The sequence below is a fragment of the Lepisma saccharinum genome, chromosome 1 (assembly GCF_977018435.1).
Source record: "Lepisma saccharinum chromosome 1, izLepSacc3.1, whole genome shotgun sequence".
Lineage (NCBI taxonomy): Eukaryota > Metazoa > Arthropoda > Insecta > Zygentoma > Lepismatidae > Lepisma > Lepisma saccharinum.
In genome coordinates, this window is record NC_139229.1 from 114,743,763 (window position 1) to 114,766,217 (window position 22,455).

Genomic DNA, 22,455 nt, shown 5'->3' on the forward strand with positions numbered 1-22,455 from the left:
GATAAACTTACTTTTCATTTTTCCTCGCATTTCTCTCTCTCTCGATTTTGCCACTTGTCTGGTGGTTGCGACAAACAGTGCATAAAAGTAGAGATGAGGACCTTTTTCCTGCAAGTAAGTAAGGCACCAACCCTTTGGCTGATGCAAATTGAATGCAAAGTCAAACATTTTCTTTTAGAAGGAGCACATGTGGCATCTATTGATTGAGTTGCATCAAGCTGCAACTTACCCCTCATCCTCAAATATTTCCAACACTTTTGTCACCATCATAAGGAAGGAAGAAAAGTGATGTATATACATGAATGTAATGTTTGTAATCCTATTTATATATTGTAAATCATTATAAATTTAACCTTAGAACATTGTTGTTCACCACAAACTATTTCTGACAAGAGTTCATTTTTTTTTTTTGCTTCACATGGGAAATGTTTTTGGCAGCTGTAGGATATCAATACTCATTAATTATTACCAACACCAAAAGGTGTGTCCTTCAAAGCATTATGTTGCATAAGAAACATATTTCTTTTCGATGAGAAAAATTGCTTCCAGTTTTAATCCTGCTCATATATGCTCATGCGAGTACATAAGGTAGGGCAGGTTTGGTTGATTGGAGATTTTTGTTTGTGTGGTGTGAAGTATTGTGTCGAAGGGTGTTTTCTGCGTTTGCTTCCACTTTGAACTGTAGCTAATTAGCCTATCCGAGTATAAAGTGGAGAGCTCCTGCATAGCCAAATGGTTATTGCTCTTCTCGCCTTTGGTGCAAGCAGTCCCAGGTTCAATTCCCGGTGGAAGCTTCCAAAATTTCGGCATTGACCCAGTGTCGTGAGGACAATTGGGAAGCTACTTGAAAAGAAGTAGCTGGCTCTTGTATCGAAAGCCAGAAAATAACGGTGATGGGATACTATGCACTGATCATGTGTCGCCCAACGAAAAAGCTGCTCTGGGAAGCCCCAACCCTTAGAGGGCTGTTGCACCATGGAGGTTAGTTTAGAGTATAAAGTGGACATAAAATCACCTACTGTTCAACTTCAGATTCTTAAAATAAACTTTTACTTTGTCAAGTACAACTCTCAAAGTTTTTATCCAGAACATTTTTTCTCATTCCAATCATTGGTAATATTGTTATTATTGCTCTTCTGGTTTCATGGAAAACATGTAAGTGATATTCTGTTTGCTTATTTGATGCTCTGTGGTGTCAAAACTTGTACCCCCCTCCCCCCAATCATTAAATAGCTGATGCTAGTACATTTTCATTGTTTGGAAATAGATTAATACACATTTTCAACACCAGGTAAACCATAAAAGACTTTACTTTTTTACCTTGAAGGTAACCAGATCTTGTCTAGAAGAAATATTACATCCTTCTTCAGCAGCGACGACAAAAAATGCTTTTCAGTCGTATTCTGTTGTATATTTTACAATACTTTGTGATGACACAAACAGTAACGTAAGCAAGAATCAAAAAAGTTCGATTTACTTGAAGCTCAACTCATATACATAGGAATTAAAGTTTAAAAGTCCCAAGTTATGGTACACATTTTTATTTGATCAGATCTGTACATGAAATATATAGCAATTCTCATAAAAATAACAATCCATTATCTTTAATTCTTCCTTTATATTGAAATACCAATCAAAACATGAACTCAGCTAGCAGTAGGCGATTTGCATGACATTCCATTATTTCAGCTCTCTCTCTCACTATTTCTATTTGAAGTATATGTACAAATAAAGGCTTACATATCCCTGAGGATTCAAATACATGAACTTTAGTACCTCAGCAGACATAACTATACAATGATCTAAATAGCAAACAAGTCACTTTTCAACCTATGTCTCACTTTTCAACCTATTTTTTTGTGGGTATATTAATTATCAATGATTTCTTCTAAGTAGGAAACACATTGAATTTGCAGTACAAATAGTTTTGTTCTCATTGTTCGCTAACAATTTTTATTTCACAACACATACTCTTATAAAAAGTTTTATTGTAATCAAGTTTCCCTAGATTTTTTTTTTTTAAGTACCTTCATCTGCCATATTACAAAATAACTAAATTCACTTCTTTACAACATGCTAAGAATTATGTGGATGTATACAATAACAACTATGGATTTCTGTTCAGGTATCTGAACAATGTACCAATTCATTAAGAGATAGACAGATGCAAGTGTTATGCTCAACATTTTTCTTTTGGCACCCAAAAATAACCATTATAAACATAAGTAAATGTACTTTTCTTGAAGTAATGAAAGTGAAGTAACATCATAATACTTAATAAACTTACATTTTATATTCTGCTTCACCATAAAGAGGTTTCTAATGAACAATTTCAAAGCAGATACTGTACTTATCTAGGTTATTTTAATCTGAAATGCACATTACTATAATTAATCTGATCCAACTATAGACATGAATTTTCCAAGACAAAATAAGGCATTTATTTATCTAAAAATCAATTCTTCACTTGGATAAGTTTGAAGGCTCAAAACTCAATTTTTAAACCATACTAGTACCTACAAATGTCTTGTATGTAACATGTATATAAATAATGATACCAATATCTGTATCTCATTACTTAGTTTATCACCACCTACTCGCATGGATTATTTTACATTCTAAGATCCCACTTCACACAACTTACTTTTTTCTTCTGCAAAACGGCCTCTACCACTGAAACCATGAGTGAATAGCATAAGGACACTTGTATCGTAGCTAACTTCATGTGGATGGGTAATAGACATTTCAAGAAATCTCATTATTTTACATTCAACAGGAACTCGCATGATTTCTCTTATGAAGAAAAGGCTTTAGTTTCAATTTACTCTATGATCTGAAAAATGTGAACTCAGCAAAACACACATCCACAGTTTATAATTTTTATGAGCTCACATATTTGGTCTCTCCAATGAAAATTTCTTACACAGGGTGAGTCAAAAGTCAGGTTACATTGGAAGTTTTCCTTGTCTCGTTAATTGTCCATGAATGGTTGAATGTTCAGTTTCCTGGTGCATGGATCGGTCGCCATGAACCTGTTGAGTGGCCACCTTGGTCTCCAGATCAATGGATTTTGTCCTTTGGGGTCATTTAAGTTTGGTCAGTTAAGATTCAGAACATCCAGCATCTGAAGGAATGCATTGTGTAATGTGCAAACATGATTATGCCGGACGTTCTGCAAAAGGTTCTGGAGAACTGGAAACATCGCGTGCACAAATGCATTGATGTTCAAGGTGCACACATTGAAGATAAACTATAAATCCCTATGTAATCTGACTTTTGACTCACCCTGTATATATATATATATATACATATATGAGGTATTCTTTTATGTAACCGGAATGATTAGAGGCAGTGAGTGGTTAAGTGCAATAAAATGATCTAATATGGCTACACATAGAAATTAACTCTAAGCAAGCGTAATATCAAAATGCAATATTTTTATGTAAAAGGAGAAAAACAAAGAATCTGTGCAAAATATGCAAGTAAACTCCCTTCATATAATATCCACATTTGACAAAAATAATATGAGTCTATCACACCATCCACAATAGGACTAGCATACTTGTTTTCTGTGTAATAATGTACCAGCCAAACAAAAACATTAGTATTCTTTTTAACATGGTGTTTTCCCTCATATTCATTATTTTTTTATGTAGCTAAACAACATCATCGATAACAATGTATAACATGTAAGATTTATGTAAGTCATTAATTCACACACCCTTAATAAAAGACCCACATATAATCGGATTTCAGTTTCTTTTTTAGCATAAGTTACTTCATTAAAAATATCTTCATTTACAGAATAGAATGCATATGTAACAACACACATATTGTATAAAAACCTCAAGCAGCAAATATTGCATGGCATTTGGAGCCAATTTTAGCTTAAAAAATTAATTGCTACTTTAAAAAAAAATGTGTATATAAACATCTTACACATTAGATAAGAAAAGAATTACTAGGATTATTTCCTAAGAAACACACGCACACACACAAATATATTTTCTTCTAGTATATATTTAAGCACAATAAAAAATCAAGGCTCTATATAATAAAATATTTCTGATGATTACTAAAAAATTGAATGGCACACAAATTTATTCCTAGCAATAAGGACAGAATATGGCATATCATTTTGATTAGCTAGGAACAATTGCGAAAGCAATGTGTTGCTTGGCAAGTCACATCTTGCACAGAAAGCAACAATGATTGGTTAATGGCAGGATATTAAGGACTTTCCACATGATGCCTACCATATACATTATCTACACGAAAAGTTTACAAAAAAACACATAAATCTTACAAACTACTTGTAATGTAACAATGTGTAAACTGTACAATTAAATCATATTTAGTCCCCCAAGTCTTATTCCTGCTGAAGACAGAAAGAAAATACTGACAGAACACATTCATGCAAATACTTCTTTTTATTTTACTGGGAATAAAACTGCCAACATACAGAGCAGCAAAATTGTTGGTATTTTGATAATTTTTTAAACTGATATAAATAATTCAATGAAATGTTTCTCTTGGTTTTCTTTCTTTTTGTTTCTTAACAACTAGAAGCATGATATGCAGTTTGTCCACAATATCTTTTTTTCCTTTTAAAAAAAATGCATTGATTGTACTAAACAAATAACTGTTAGGATACATTCCTAATGCTCTACTTCAATGGATAGATGATTTCAAAAATGCACCACTGTTTGAAATGTGCTTTCTTGTATTTTAATGGATTACACTATTATTGATACACTGCAGATTATATGTATATTGTGCATACTTCTAGATGGAACACAGCAATATTTGTGTGAAGTAATGATTATTTTCACGAGGAAAAACTTGCACCACTCGCATATTTTCCCCTTAATAAAAATCTACTGAAGAGCAAAATCCAAAGAAAGCTACTGTGGCGACAGTACGTACAGAAATTTAAAAGGCAGTTGATCAATTTGCAGAATATACAGATATCATTGTGGAACAAATATAGCCTAAAAAGGAATAATACAAAATGATACGTGTGATATACATTGGGCCATGTTTCTCAGGACACTTTTACAGGTACAGACCACAGCTGGACAGCTGTTTATATTTCAACGAACAACAAATAAAAGGTAATGCTACAATTTCTTGTCATAAACTCTGTACTTTTAATGCTGATGTATTACAAAGGAAATGACATGTAACTAACTAATGGTCTCTATGCAAGTCAAGAGTATGTAGTAATTTTTTACTAAAATTCCTTTCATGTATTAACTAAATGCTTTTCCTTTTCATCAATAAACATTTTTCAGAGAACACTCCTTACAAATCAGAATACCATATTACAAAAATCTTAAGATATGACTGATATAAGTTATAAAATGATTTTCTTAGATCAATACAGAAGTGTGTGTGGATTTGTATAACAAAATTTCATTCTGACTTAACTTTATCAAGTGCAAATAGCATATGATACAACTGCACTAAACTATACTTCTTTTATACTAACAAATCATTCTTATTGATGTCTCGGTGAAACAAATACAGAGAATAAAAGTCCACTAGCAATTCCACTGTTCAATTCCATAAGCACTGATCATTGAGTATATTTTCTACTTCATAATATTACACACACACAAAATAAAACAAAATAAGAATAAAATAATCAGTTACAGAAATGATATGTTGTTTCTTTCATTATGTCGTGTGATATGTTACCCTTCTATTGTTACAATTATTGAACCATATAGGGTTAACAGGACTTCTCTTGAATAGAACCTTAAATTACATAAAAATACTTCAGATGTCATTCCAGCAGTAAATATACTTGTTATGTGGGGGACATTTTAAAATATATAAAGGTTACTAATGTTATGAATCTGTGCACCAACATTAGTCGAAATTGTTAAGTTCTTCCAAATACTGAGATAACTAAGAAAATTTCAACCACACTGCAATCTTGTTTCACTTTGGCGCCATGTTACTCCACAGTGTGCAACTACAAAAGTAAAACAAGGCAGACATGTTCAACTATTCTAGGGGCTAATTGTATATTACCTCTAATTAAATAAAATATATATTTTTGAATTAAAGTAGCCAACCATTTCAAACACTATTTCAAACCAAGTGCTTGTTTATTAATTCAATTGTATATCTGATAATTATAGACAATAATAAAAAATCTGTTACTACTACTTGATTATAGACTAAAATAAAACACTTTAGCACCATACAATAGTATGAGGAACCTCATGTGAGGCAAGCACAATTCTTTTTATACAATTTTCTTTACAAAATTCGGATTTAACTACAGTTCTCTTTTCAGTTTACTAGAAATGACCGGAAGTACATTACATTCTAACTTTCCTCTAGTCTGTAGGACTTTGAGGAGGTAGACATTGTAATTGTGCGCTCGATACGTTGAGAGGATTTCTTAAGTATTTGCTCCACTCCATCCTCTTTGCTTGACGAGAGATTATGGGAGGACGTGACGTAATTCTGACTCGAGTCAGAGAAGCTGTGTTTGGATGCTCCTGAATAATTGTGACTGGAAGACAATGATGCATAATTCGGATGAGGTGATTCGCTTGGTTGGTGCACCCTAACTGGACTGTAGGTTTTGTCACCATTACCAACTCCATTTGATTGTGGGTTATTGTAATTGCTGTAAGAATTGGATAAGGATCCTGGGCTTGTCGGCAAACCAGTGTCGTATGACCTTGTCTCATATCTGAAAGGAGAAGAGGAAATTTATTTTCGCAATGAAGTGCAGGGAAAACATTCTTAAAAGTAAATAAACTGGTAGCCAAATACAAGGGTTGATCAAATGAAAAGGTACAAAACAACACTGTCGGTGTAAATGAATACTTTATTCAAAGTATCCTCCATAGGCCTGAGCACATTGATCCCATTGATGAACGAGCCGAATGATTCCTTTTTCCCAGAATTCCTTTGGCCGTGACGCGACCCAGTCCTTCACAGCGTCCTTGAGTTCATCGTCCGAGGTGAAGCGCTTTCCTTTGAGATGCTTTTTCAGGAGACCAAACACATGGAAGTCACAGGGGGATAAGTCCGGACTGTAGGGTGGATGGTCTAGCTGCTCCCACTTGAACCTGGCCAGTTCCGCGTGTGTGACCTGGTCTCGGGTCATCAAGCAAACTCTCACGGCCTGCACAAAAACGGGCACTCCATTTCCTCACTGATTTGCCAGACACACAGTCTTCCCCGTAAACGTTCACCATCCGGCGATGAATATTGGCCGGTTTAACACCTTCCGCTGTCAGAAAACGGATAACGCCTCGCTGCTCCTCAACAGTCGAATTTGCCAATGTTAACGCCATCCTGTCCGAACACAAACTGCCGCGTCACTTGGACGGCGCTCTGTATCGGAGCCTCTGCTCTCTCCTGCGCATGCGCGTTCGATGCATGCTCCGATGCCACGTGGTGACTCCAATCGCACCCCTACATATCACGCTACGTTCTCCCATCGCGGCATCGGTATTATATAAACGATTCCGTTGTTATGACGTTTTGTACCTTTTCATTTTATCAACCCTTGTATTTCTTGCATTTTACAGAAGTACTGCTCGTGCACTCCTTCAAGGTAATAATTAAATTTTTTGAAATATGATATTGAATACTGTATAATTCAAAGAAGTGTTGTCAGGTAGGTTAAGTTTGAATCAGGTCACCAGGAAAGCTACCATCCCTAATCCTGTATGAATCTTACTTCCTAACGATCTCAGTAACTCGCATGCATAAAAGTTTTAGGTGCATGTTCAAACTCTTAACATGCAAGTAAATGACAATAAACAACTTCTTATGTCACGTGTCGACAACATTTTTTTTAAAACATCATACAAATAAACACGAGAAAATGCACTTTAGAAGTTTGCCCGAGTTTTTGACTCTATCCCAGAGTCATCCTGCAGACAGGAAGTAGCAACATTGGAACTTCTGCTGCTTCTTACTCTCTTTCTTTCGACCAGCCCTGATGACGACCTCAGGATGGAGCCAAAAGCTTGGACACTTTTAAAGTGTCTTTTATCATACTGTTTATTTGTTCTGTGTGGTGTTTAACAAAAATGCAAGTAAGACTTGAAAAAGGACCAAACCAAGATGTATCAAGTTACCACCCACTAGCATTCAATCGTGCATTTTTTTGAATGCACCTATTAAACTATCATCATCTTTCATGTGCGTTTACATGTTAATGTATGTGTTAAGGACAGATTTTATCATATTTCATGGATGCAACTTGTTTTTTAGGCTATGTAACATAATACTGTGAAAATCGTTGAATGATATGATATCCCTTTCTCCACACACACACATATATATATATATATCCAGAGATTTACCAGTTCCTAATGCTGCAAAAAAATCTACAGAAACTGGTAAATAGAGGGGGAGAATCAAAACAGGCAGGACACACCATTAGAAAATGAGAGATAGAGAGGAACAAATACAACAATGAAGTACAAGGCAGTTTTATAAAGCCGATGGTACCTTTTAATTCGAATACACATATGGTATGTATAAATTTGTTCACAGTTGAGCCAATAGTGAGATTGTTTCTTTATGTTACTGTGGCTCTCTCTATCACTTTAACCTCTTATCAGGCAGAGCCTCGCGTGCCTGTATGCTGATGGAATCTTTTCAAGTGCATACTTTTCAAATTTGTCACCAAGTATTAAAAACAAGTGCCTCCCAATAATTAGTGTTAAAAGAAAGGAGAAAAGTGGAATTTTTATAAAAAAAATGGTGCATTAATTGCTGCCATGTGGTTGAAAATCGGCCTTTTTTACTCATTATTACATGTAAAATTTCAATAACAAAAAAAGTGCAGTGGTTTAGGAGTTAAAGCCATTCTTGTAAATCTATCCCATAATACTACAGGGGTAACAAAGTACTTTTTCAATTTTTGCTTCTTAATAATGGTAAAAATGGATGTATTGTTTTGTAATTCGAGTATGTCATGCCTTCGTACATATACAAGAAATAGCACATTAATTGTTGCCATGCCGTATGTCATGTGCCAGTTCCGATGACACAACGAGACATGCAAAGAAGAAATGTTTCCCGAGTGCGACGAGAGATGGCAGCACGCTATATAAAGAGGAGCAAAGGAAATTATAAAAAACTTAGAGCGGAGAAGAGGGATTATATATATTATATTAAATTGAGAAATATATAAAAGAAGAGTTCAAATACTATAAAAGAAATAAATAGAATGTTGTATATAGTAAATTAAAATAATTAAGAATATGGCCGCAAATGAAACATTTAGGAAAGTTATTAAGTAAGCGAACGAATTCAGAAATCTATCTCTTTTTATTTTTCTGATGAGGAGAACATCGTCAGTGTTTTGGTTGTTTGTCCCCAAGACTAGTAGAGAAGAAGGCTGGGGCCATACCTGATCACGTGGTCCTTGACATCAGGCGTGACGTCACGCGCGGACAGATCGCTCTACGCTCCGGTTTCGCAACCGAATCAAAGCAGTAATTATGAACAAAAAAGAGCCGTAATTATGCCCAGAAGCTAATTGGGAGTGAATACACAGACTTACTTAGGATCCGACATAACGTATGTCCTTACAGTTGGATTACACAGCCATTTACGCACACATTTTATCGGTAGTTTATATGTCGTCACATTCCTCTGTGAAACATTAGTTTCATGTAAAATTGCGGTTAATACACCTAGTAATGCATTTTGTTAGGGCAGAAAGAAAAATATATATGTTGAATGCGTAAAATAATTTTGTTAAATAAAGAAAGCCAGAAAACCAAAATTATGGATAAGTTGAATATGTAAAAGAAAACAATCTCGTCTATTGCTCTCTTTTAGGAGTGAGAGAGGAGCTGTTTTCACTTAACTTCTTCAAATTTGGTAACTTTGCTTCAACTATTGGTATTTATTTCTTAATTAATTTTCCTTATTCAGATTACAATTCTGAGTCTTATGAATCTTTGGACTACACAGGGAGGAATGTGAGGAAGTTCCGTGTGTATTATGTAAGACACACTTTAAAAAAACTTTTCACTGAACGAAAACTTGAGACATAGAACTGAAGAAAGTCGAGGGTCACTTTATATACTTATACGTATATATAATCAGTGGAATGTCGAACAAGGGTGCCCACAGGCGGGTATGTGAAAGCTGGTTGAGTCCACTTAACTTTGGGGGAGGGGAATTGTGATGAAAATTTGACTGAATAAATAATAGAACAATGGAGGACGGAAGTTGAACTACGTTGTCATTTAAGCATCACTCGTATATAAATAGCAAGTTGTGTATTTTGAAGTGTATGGTAGCCTGATGTTGTGTAATGAGACTACTGGTATTGCAATCCACTAACAAGTCTCGTTAGATGCGATGTGTTCAGTTATATATTGTCGTCCGCTGTTTTTATTTTTTCATCGGAGATCACGACACGTCGCAACACCTCACTGAAGGCATTGTGAACTGCAACACCTCACAACCCACCAGGGTGCGAAATCATTGAAAACTGGTGAGGGGGAGAAAGTTCGTAACCTACAACCCCCCTCCCCACAAACATATGTGTGAATTATACGATGTACATATTTGTAATGTTATTAAAAGTAAAAATAAATTACTCAATTAAAATAATTATTGTGATTATTAATTAGAAATTAATTTGTTACTTTCATACATATCAGATAGTGTAAAGCAGCTAACTAATTCCTTTACTAACCGGTTAAAGATGTTAATAAATTATGGCAGTTGAAGTGGTTTTATTATGTGTAAGTTTTTGTTTAGTTTGTGCACTATGTTAATATAAATCAATTAGATTTCATAGTTATTATTGTTTTGCATTCTTGTTTTACTTTTACTGTGCGTATTGATGTAGATTTGTTAATGATCTCTTGAGACAGAAAGCTTTCAACACTCACAACTACACTAATTTGTGTGTGTTTTCAATATTATTCTTAGTAAAGTATATTTGAAATTAAAAGTAATTGCTTATCTTTTCATTGTTATAACAAAAACTCTTTCCCCCGGGAAATTTTTGGTGTTTTTTTTTTTGTGGCCAAGATTGCTGGTGGGGGGGAAATCCCCCTCGTCCCCTCCACGATTTCGCACCCTGAACCCAACAATCCAGAAATACAAGAAAAAAGGAGCGAAAAGAACAAAACAAATCAGCCTTTCCACGTTTCTTTCCGTATGGGGTAAAGACTCAGCTGGGTTTTGTCCGCCCAATGACGTCACACCCGCGGCAGTCGCGAAAAGAGGCGTGTCTGACCCCAGCCTTTCCTTCTAGTAGTCTTGGTTTGTCCCCGGTGGCGCTGTTGTCAAATTAGACGCCCCGAAGCACTTTACGGTTGCGCTCCTTTTTAGTCGCACTGGGCCATTGGTAGCGCTTGTTATTAGCGATCCTGGTTATCCCCCTTTGGTCGTTACATAGGAGGTGGCGCTAGTGTCAGTTTAGTCGACCCTACTCCTTTATATAAGTATAATGCCAAAGAAGTGGGGGAAGCAAGCAGGAAAGAGAGTAAAGGAATATGTATTAAAACGAAGAAGACAAGAGGGTGGGGAAACTATCCAACCTCCAGTTATAAGTAATGATCCATTGGGTTTACGATATGACATTTCAAAAGAAGAAAATAACTATCATCTGAAGGTCATAGACTTACCGCCATCTAGTAAATGTAGTTATGAGAATTGCCAGGGAAGTAATGATAAAGACCCACGGGAAAAGGAAAGAAAACATATATAAGGCATAAAGAAAAGGAAGCTAGACGACGCAATTGGACTTCTTGTATATAGAAGAAATAATAAAAAAAGAAGAAGCCTTTTAAAAAGAAGAAGATTTTTGATAAAAGAAGAAGAAGCCTTTTCGATAATCAAAGAAGAAGCAGCCCTTTAAAAGAAGAAGCCTTTTGACAATAAAAGAAGAAGCCTTTTCGATAATCAAAGAAGAAGCCCTTTAAAAGAAGAAGCCTTTTGACAATAAAAGAAGAAGCCTTTTCGATAATCAAAGAAGAACAACCAGCCTTTTTCCTATAGAAGAAATAGATACAAGAAAAGAATACCGTTTCGATTATATATATATATATATATTTTTTCTCTGTATTTTGTATTGATTATCAGAATATAGATCCGCATTTAACTATATCCTCTTGGCTATAAAATGCTTTCTTATTTGGAATTCTCGAATAAAGAACCTATCCCCCCGAGATTAAGATTTCTGTAGCCATGGTAAATAACATTTTAGAAGTGCACTAGAGGGACGTTGCACGTACTGGGAGATATATTTCCCATCTGTCATCAATGAGTTTACCAATGGTGGGAGAGGTTAAAATTAGCCTCAGTTGATAGTGTTAAGTGTTCCTGCCTGTTTAAGTTAACCGATATTGACCATTAAAGCAAAAACTGACCTTATACATTTTGATTATATGCTTTGTACTTCATTATTTTTTTTCAGAGTTCATGTAAAGTGATGCATTTGGAAAAAAGATACAATTAGGAAAGAATGAATAATCTTTGAGCAGGCAAACAATGCAGACCAGATATCACACAAAAACAACACTTCACTGGAAACGACCACAATTCTGTATCTTAGAGTAACTGGCCTGTAACTAGATGGTGACACTGGCTGCAAATAATATCTGTCTCCCTCCACCAGGTATTGGTTTACACCACCTGGGTATACCTGGCCATGCCACCATACAACAACTTGTCCATGGTTACCAGATCTGCAAAAATACTCCACTCATACAAACAATCAGAGGCACTTACATTTAAATTAGAGATGAGGCTCATTAATCAGTCAAACTGCTGATAATTATACGGGCTGCTTCAAAATGATGTGAACGATTTGAACTCCTTATATTTTTTTTATTTTTCTTCCAAATTGCTTTAAATTTTACATGTAATTCCTAAAACTGTCCAAGTTTTTTTTATAAAATTTTGAACACAGTATCTCACAAATGTTCAATGTGAGCCCCCTTTGTTACCCTGCATACATCAATTCGGTAATCCAATTCTGCCCAGACCCGTTTCAACATGTCTGCATCAACATTTTGCACTGCAGCAGTAATGTGCTTTTTCAGTTCATTGACATCTGCGGGTAGAGGAGGTTTATACACAATGTCCTTTAGATGTCCCCACAGAAAAAAATCACAGGGGGTTAAATCCGGGGATCTTGGTGACCAACATAGTAACTGTTGATAATTTTGAGTAGATCGCCCAATCCAGCGGTCTGGCAGTCTGATATTAAGGTAATTTGTAGTAAGCATGTGTAGGAATGTTTGTCCAGTCATAGTTTCTTCGTGAAAGAAGTACGGACCGTACACTTTGGTAGATGAAATGGCGCAAAACACATTAGTCTTCGGTAAATCACACACAACTTCAACGATTTGACAAGGATTCTCAGTCCCCCAGATGCGAACATTTTGCTTGTTCACTCTTCCTGTCACATGGAACGTAGCCTGATCACTGAAACAAAGTTTGTCAATAAAATCATCATCACCACTGCCAACTCTAGAAATGACTCACAATTTTTTTTGCGGGATGTGTGATCATTAGGTGTTAAATGTTCTAACAACTGCACTAGATAGGGATACATCTTTAAACGCCTACGCACTACGTGCCAAACAGTTGCTCGAGGCATTGTTAGCTCTTGACTCACTTTCCTTGCAGACTTTTGGGGGCTGCATTGAAAACTAGCTCAAACTCTCTCGACATCTGCCTCAGACGTGGACGGTCTACCGGACGATTTTGCTTTGCAAATGCATCCCATTGTCTTGAATTTATCATACCACTTACGTATGGAGTTCTTGGATGGTGGTTCATTACGAAACTCATGCTGAACACTAACAACAGACCGACAAACGTGAAATTGTAGGATGCAAAAAGCTTTCTCTGCACCACAGGCAGCCATCTTGGAACTTATCACCCTGCCACCCAGTGGAAAAATTTGGAACTACTACGACCATTGCAAACAAAACTCGAGGATATGGTTAAAAGTATTTACATAGAACTTTAATTGTTGATAAAGTTCGCTCCTGGAACAGTTTCTTATCGTTCAAACCATTGTTCCTTATCGTTCAAACCATTTTGAAGCATGCTGTATTTTTAATTTCTTGTTCCTGAGAGGTTCAGTGCAATACTATTATTTTCTTCTTGTTCTTATTGTAAGAAACAGTTATGCACAAAACTGAAAGATTATGCACTAATTTTTCATATTTAAGAAAAAAATAAGTTAAAGAGTCATGTTAAGTACTGAATTCATGTTTCACTACTTTCATGAAAATGATCAAATACCACGAAAATAAATCTGAAAAATATTTTGTGCTGTTTATTATTTTTTTTTTTAAGATTAGCTTTACAAATTTGAATGTTGATTTGCTAAGAGTAATACATTGTATTTTACAAGTATTAGTAAAAAAGTGATATTGGTCCATCTCTAATTTAAATATAATTGACTTAACATCATATTGTGTACATAATTATCAAATTGGTAGCTGGGTAATGACTTCCTAGTCATGACTCATGACACTTTACTGTGAAAATGTAGTTTTATTGTAGTCATTATTAGAACATGTGTAATCTGTGCTCTGCAGCCATTATTGTTAACTGTACATATGTGCAAACTGGCCTGAAGAAAGCAACGTGTTAAACACTTTTTTTTCTCATTATGTGCTATATGTTTTGATGTTTGATGAGCAACGTGCATAATAGATAACAATGATTACAGAGCTGCACTTTCTCTGCAAGAAAAGTGAGATCATCTTATCTAAGAGTACATAACGGAATACACTCACCTTGTGAACGACTCATAGCCACTTCCATAGCCTTCATTTTCTGTGTCCGACGGTTGCTCTCCCTTCTCATATTTAGCTTTCCGTATGGCTGTCAGTCGATTGCGAGCTTCCTCCAGTTCTCGTTCAATTCGGAGCACCTCGCTCCTGGCATTAATCTCCTGTGCTATGCCACCAACCATGCGACGGTTCAGCACCAAGCTACGCTCCTCTTCTTGCTGAATGGCCTGCTGGGCTGCTCTGACTAAATTGTCTGTTGCTCGTTTCACAGCATTTCCTGCAGCCTGCGGATTAAAGTTCATCTTAAAAATAACCATTCTATAACATTACCTTTAAGTCATATAGCATTTAACATTAATCAGTGTTGTAATGTTGTATTTTTTATATCACCTGAACAAACTCAAAGGAATTAATCATAAACATAAAAATAGCTTCTTTGAACAAGAAGCTACTGGTAAATAACACAAAAGAGACCGTTACTTTCCTTCACTGCAAAGCAGTGAGAAGTTGTTTAATTTTAGAGGTTGATAATTTACTCTTTTTTTGTTTCAACACAATATGCATCTGTTGAAATGTTAAAGTGTATATAAACATTCAAGGTCACTAAAAGTATCATTTTCTTATTAATTCTGCTAGTGTTTGCAATATTGACAAATATTTGCAATAACAATACACTAATCACATTGGTTGCAAGCATTTCCTTATATATATATTGTTGGAAAACATTTTGAATCAAGCAATAAGGATATCAGTCTTCACACACAATGACGTAAGAAAACCCAGAAAATGGAAAATTAAATAATGTTTGTGGTTTTATCAGGAAATGTATTTAAAACTAACCAGCAGCATATGACAATGGAACTTAAGTGAGAAATCAAAAATACAGAGTGGTCACAAAGTGAGTGTTCTGCCAGAACATGATGCAGAATTCAGTTGTGCTACAAAAAAAATGATGGTCTCCATACCAATGTTCTCGACTCTTAAACCATCAGGTATGTCTTTAGATCAAGCATTCAACCATAACCATTGTAGTGTCAAAAATAAAAGGGGGGTGGGGGTACACCTACTTTGTGACCACTCTGTACATCCTCAAGTGCATTATTACAGGCACACAACTGAACTGAAATTACAACTTTCTATAGGGCAAGCAGAAACTGAAAAAGTAAATTTAAGTTGTATCTAAAGATATCAGTTTGGCAGTTACGCGGAGATAGGTAATTAACTCTGATAAACTTACTCTTCATTTTTCTGCCTAAGTTTTTTTTCAGCGATCGAATTTGCCACTCGTCTGGCACCTGACAAAGCCACCAGACGAGTGGCGAAATCGATCGCTGAAAAAAAACTTACATGGAAAAAATGAATAGCAAGTTTATCAGAGTTAGTAAATTTAACGTTAATTTCTGTTGGTGCTGTGCAACAACTTTGTTTTTCACTTTTTAAAAATTATTTCCAGTAACCCTCTCCCCTTATTAGCATACTGGTGTAATAACAAAATGAACATTCCTAAAATGAATATATTCTTCATGGTGCTTACCTGGAGTCGTTTTGTGGAAGCACTGTCAGGGTCTGCCTTCACTTTGCAGGCAACAAGCAGCTGGGCTGTGGAGGAAGCCACCTGCTTAGCAGACGACACCAATTTCTCCTCGGAAGACTGTCCCAATACCAAAGCATTGGCTGACTCCACCAAACTGTGGGTTGCAGCGGCAACCATTCTGGCAGCGGAAACCAATCCTTCCGACCACTGGCCATCATCTGAGCTTGATTGAGGACGTCTGCTCACCTTAAAAGAGGAAACAAGAATGCACTCATAAGCAACTTCCCACAAATGGGTATCTGGATGAAATACAAATGACATTCACACTTTTTTGTGTCCCTGTGACATAAATTTGAAGACACATCATATACTTGCTAAAGAACATGCTCTCGTTCCCTTTCTTCATATGTGTGTGTTTTCGAGTTATTCTAAGTTTATGTATAACCGAAACCCTCAGCAAAACAGGCTGGTAAATAAAATCGAGTACACAGAAATTTTAAGATTTCTCTAAAGTCACACTTAAGTAGTTCTTTCATTGTATCTGAACCTCCATTATAACTTCATGGAACTTGTAAACTTCCTTTTCTTCTGTACATGAACTCGGTTGCAAAGTGTGGTATATCATTGTTCATATTTGCACCCCCCCCCCCCCACACACACACCACTTTGAGTCAAAAGTCAGAAACCATAAGACTAATATGTGAATAACGTGGAGGACTCTTTACTGAAGTTCCTGGGGAGGTGGATAGGTTGGTGCTCCATTTAGTGGCCTGCGAGGTTCTTTGACCTAACACCAATGAATTACTACCTATAGGGTCACCTGAAGGCAATGGTTTATTCCACCCAGATTTGCGACCTACACCATTTTCAAGGTAGGATAATGGAATGTGCCACGCAAATACAGCCTGCCACAATCCTCAGTGTCCTGAAAAACTGGGAGCGTCATCTGAACATGTGCCTTGCTGAAGATGCTGAACATATTGAGCATATTATGATAATATAAGCTGAAGTGAATAACACTACGGTTCCTGACTTTTGACTCACCCTGTGTATATGAAGAAAAAAAAAGTATTTGCTTTCACACATATTATTACAAAGACTATTTACAGATAAGTTGCACAAATCATAACTGTCATCCTTTTAAACCAATTAATCATTTTATATAATGTATAATCTCCGAAATATCCAGATGAAGGGTTCAGAATGGAACTGACACAGCGGAACCCCGATTTTACGTTCCCTGCTTTTACATTTTTCCACATTATTCTTCATGGTCCCAATCAAGCATAATGCTATAAAATTTTCCCAGATTTTCAATTTCCTGCATTTTAAGTTATACCAACTCAGTCCCCTGAAAAACGTAAAATCGAGGTTTCACTGTATATTGGAAAGGAAAACACAAGTAGGCTACGTTTATATCTTCAACATGTCTACTTTCAACTTCTAAAAATTGTAATTTACATTCCAGGCATATTGTGCTCAAAGGAATGCATTGCAGACCCCCACTCCCCCCACCCACACAGATATACACTATCTCTTAGTAACACAATCAAATTTATATGATATTTATTTTCTGTAAATGAATCTGACTACTACAAAACAGTGAATAATATATACCAGGTGTCTGGGCTGAAAGTATCCAAAAATAACAAATTATAACGCAAGAACCACTCTAAATTTCAGTCTGCAAGAAATTTCCCCAAGGGTTGTTTTCTCACACTTTCAGGGTCACTGGTGCAGATGTCACCAGCAGTCACAAAAACAGTGTAAGAATAACTAATGGCTCAGTTGAGATGAAAACATTGCAGCGGAAGGTACAGTGCATGCTTTGGTTAGCAGAATTGGGGTTTTGTTATGAACTGAGTGTATCAGAGAAAAGCTCACGATCCGGACGATTTAAAACAGTGTATCATTGCTGTGCAACAGTGTAACAGTTGCTCTAATAATGCCTCAGATGCAGGAAAACACGTGGTGAGAGCTCAAGTAGAGCTTGTAGAACCACATTGAACTTTATAAACCCTCATAAAAACTTGGTGAGTTACCTTGTATAATAATAAAAAAAAATCAATAAACCTTATAGCTGTTGAGGTATATTTGTGTATTTTTTGGGTAATTTTAGCCAAGACACCTTGTAATAACACATACCTTTCCTTGGTCTATCAATTCTCTCTGGGCAGCTGATGCTGCTTTCACTAAGGCAGATGTGGCGGCAGCAATGGACTTGGCAGCTTCCAGGATCATCTCATCAAAATTTAGACTCTCGTCAGTTTCCTAAAAGAATTTAAACACATTACTAATAACATTAGTGAACTAACTGTCAGTAATCAATAACATAAATAAGGGTGCCTACATCACCTGAGAAATTAGATATATGCAGCAACATGTTTTAGTAATATCATCATCATAACATTTAGATATACATTGTACATTTGACTTAGGTGAACACGAAAATAAACCTAGTGTTAAATAATATGTTTTTCTGGCTCCAATATCAATGCACTTATTCATTTACTCTGACCAATTCTTACAGTTTAAAATGACTCTTAAATAGTTTTATAATGATCAACAATAAATAATTAAACTGAAAACTTACCACACAATTCACAGATAATTTTAACTGGCATTATCTATTCTCCCTCCCCCAACTAATCCAATACTAAATTTCAAAACAGCATTTTTGTCTCTTCAGGTGAACTAATGTGCATATCAATGGTGTGAACCAACTCAATACACTCTTGATTTATTATTTATTCAGCATGCTAATCTTACTCTGTCCTTTAAAGAAAGAACCAATGTCACCAACATTCAGACAACTATTATCACACCCATCTAACAAGATTTTATACTAAAATATTAACTTTCGATCCCTTCCGAAGCATAATCAGCATGCTGTTCTCATATAGACATTTGTTTTTCTGAATATCATTTTTTTTGTAGATCACTATTTCTACAAGGCTGGGTTGATCTATTTTGAAGCCAACTGTGTCTGGATCCACATTTTATGTAACAGTTTTATGGGTCATGTTTGACACACAAAATATCCTACCTCATAAATTGCTATTGCATTATCAACCAGCAATATGTAAACTATAAGAACATTTCATGGGGATTCCATACTTGATTTGCATTATACCTGTTACCTAATTAACTGCTCATTAACCTCACCTATAGATACAAGGTATACTAACTAATTACACAAAAAAATATCTTGCGAATATTGTATGTAATTCAGCAAACTCCCTTTGGTTGAGTTTAAGTTATATTTTAATGTAGGGATGTGACGAAGATGAAAATTTACCGATGCCGATGTACTCACCGATAATTTTTGGAACCGATACCAATGTGGATATTTAACCGATTACGATACATAAGATTATTAAACAGAAATGGAATGTTATTTTCAGCATGACAAAAATAAATTTGCTATGTACATTTGCATCTACAAAAAGTGCTTATGTGAACTTTAAAGAAAAACATAGATTCTCAAGAGATTTAACATTAGTACACAAGCAGTTCTTTGAAATGCAAAATGAATTACTGTTCTTAATGTTGGAAATTTACTGCTGCCAGATTCACCTTCAGAAACACGAGTTTTGGAAGCACTTCTGAAAGTAACGTACTTCTTCTCTTATCGCAAATCTGTTCAGCAACTCTGAACATTCGTTCACTGAATACTGATGCAGCAGGTATGCCCAAGTATTTTCTCAGCACTTGCTTCAGGTTTGAATACTCATTTTTGAATTTCCAATACAACAGCAGATCCTGTTCACGTGGACTAGTTGGTTCAGCAATGTACTGTTTTATTTCTGATTTTGAGTTAGGTTGATCATCTGAATGATAGTTTGCAATAATTTTATTACAAAAACTCTACAATGACGAAGAATCAGAACTTAATTTTCAATAAATCTTACAAAACTAAAATAGAAAACTTATTAGAAGGTAAAACTCTAGTATAATCTGTACCGGTTTAAATATTGGATTTTTGCCGATATGTCAATTTCTGCCGATTTTCATACATCTGTAATCGGTTTCGGCACATCCCTATTTTAATGCAATAGAAATTTATGAGCTAGGATTAGGATATTTAACAATATGTAAATTAAAATTTTAATATCTTCCACATATTTCTAGCATATGTATATTATATGCACATGACTTCAAATTTAATAGAATTACATTAATACAACTTAGGAAAAATACAAAATATTGCAAGTTGTCAGAGTATACATTATTTTAGTGTCATCTTGGATGAATAATCATAATTTTGTAATGAGTAAATTCCCAACAATGTTACTTAGAAACATATAAGACATTTTCGATCTCAACTTCACATATTAATGTGATGCTAAGTACAAAATCAATATATGTTCTCAGTTGCACACTTTTTGAGCTTTTTATAATGTTTAGTTACTGTAGTCTCTTAGGATTTCTATACATATAAATTGTATCGATTTGCATGACTGAACTGTCTCTCTATCCATAAGTTTCATTACATCTACGTGCAGTCTTCTGCTCTGTTCTGCACTATACTTTTTAAATTAATTTATATCCCTTCTATATTACATGTGTACAAGTACATTTCTATACGGCCAAATATGTCTATGTCTCAAATTTATGAAATGTATTATATTCAAAACACATTGATGTATGTAGTATTCAAGAAATGAATTTATTTTTAACATCTGATCACAACAAAGTACCCTATATTTCTTGGTATAAATTACTGCTTCTGTTTCTTAATACACACACACACACACACACATGAAACATTTAAAAAAACTATGAAAGGAAACAACTATGGGATAAATAGCTGCAGGAACTAACCTCATAATACAGATACACGTGTCGTATGACGACTGTAGACTTTTCTGAATCATGGAGGCTGACACACCTCACTGTAATAATATGTTTGATTCCTGGTTGATATTGAAATCACAACCAAGAATATCAAACATATCTTACAGGAAGGATATGCACAATAACACTGGTGGAAGTTGCTGTGAACAAGTTAGCATATTAAGACACTGCTTACAAAGTTCTCCGTAGATTCTGAAGGACAATAACTCGTGCCAAATTCAGATTTTGTAAAATAGTTTATATTGCCTAACTGACCAACTAATGAAAGTAGCAGCTTTGGCCAGTCCAGGATACAACTAAGATGGTCCCTTTGAACTTAAATTAAATTAACCCAATGTAGATGAAGATGGCCATATTTGTGCGCAACTTAACTTGATTTTTCAAAAATTGTTGAGAAAAACAATTCTAATGCTTGTCTGTCATTATTAAAAATGTATTCTGCTTACCAACAATTGGTTTCAAATAACTTCTTTATTTCTTGAATAGATCAAAGATCTCAGTAATAGAAATGTATTACATCACACTGCATATGTCATTGTACCAACTGACAATTCAAGTACATGTTTTTTCAAAACCTTCCATGTTACTTGCAAATTATACATTCCTGAATGTATTTTATTTGATTTGAATAATAGAAAATTTGCTATTAATATCGAGATACAACACATAAACTACAGTCATTACCATACAGACACAACAATTTTGGATACTAATAATTATTCCATATAACTGTACAACCAGCTTTTCCAACTTGTTTACACACTAAGTATGATCATGTTGCTGTACTGTGTGTTAATTTAATGACTACACTTTTAAAGTTGTTTCCTTGAAACTCTATCCTTAATTTATACTTCAGTTACTGTGATGAACTATTTCACTTTTTTCAGCATCAAGACTAACCAAATGTTCATGCAGTTGATTAAATTTTTATCTATTATTCTTAAAAAATAGATTTACTTTACTAGCTACCTAGCAAGATAATTTCCCCTTACAGAATATATACTTCTAGTTTGCATTAACATTGGGCACATCATTAAGTTTTTAACATATTAATTTTTAATTGCTTACACACATACACTTAAAATTAATATTTCGTTAAAACTTTGCTTGCAAGGTCTACAGCTTCTAGAAATTTTAAAAATCTTCACAAATTTTTAAGATATCTACAAATTACTTTGGATTGACTTTTCTCTCTCATGGCCAGACAGGTCAATTTAGTTAATTTATGTTGCCCTGTGCTAGTTTGTTAACTAACAGTCAGCCCACAAAAATCTATTTTTCTAGTTCTGATAGTTA

General features: G+C 35.0%; 1 protein-coding gene across 3 annotated transcripts in view; it reads right to left on the reverse strand.

Annotated features, from left to right (window-relative positions):
• Positions 1 to 1,525: 1,525 nt before the first annotated feature.
• Positions 1,526 to 22,455, reverse strand: part of rhea (Talin_middle and talin-RS domain-containing protein rhea) — a 155,975-nt gene continuing 135,045 nt past the window's right edge. For 2 of the 3 annotated variants that reach the window (XM_083136732.1, XM_083136723.1), the window contains exons 42-46: positions 18,448 to 18,573; positions 16,303 to 16,548; positions 14,772 to 15,052; positions 12,579 to 12,701; positions 1,526 to 6,712 (exon numbers count right to left, since the gene is read on the reverse strand). In XM_083136732.1, the coding sequence (XP_082992858.1) occupies positions 6,340 to 6,712; positions 12,579 to 12,701; positions 14,772 to 15,052; positions 16,303 to 16,548; positions 18,448 to 18,573 (1,149 nt within the window). In that variant the 3' untranslated portion in view covers positions 1,526 to 6,339. The remainder of the gene's footprint in view (positions 6,713 to 12,578; positions 12,702 to 14,771; positions 15,053 to 16,302; positions 16,549 to 18,447; positions 18,574 to 22,455) is intronic. The other variant, XM_083136740.1, reaches the window with a different exon arrangement.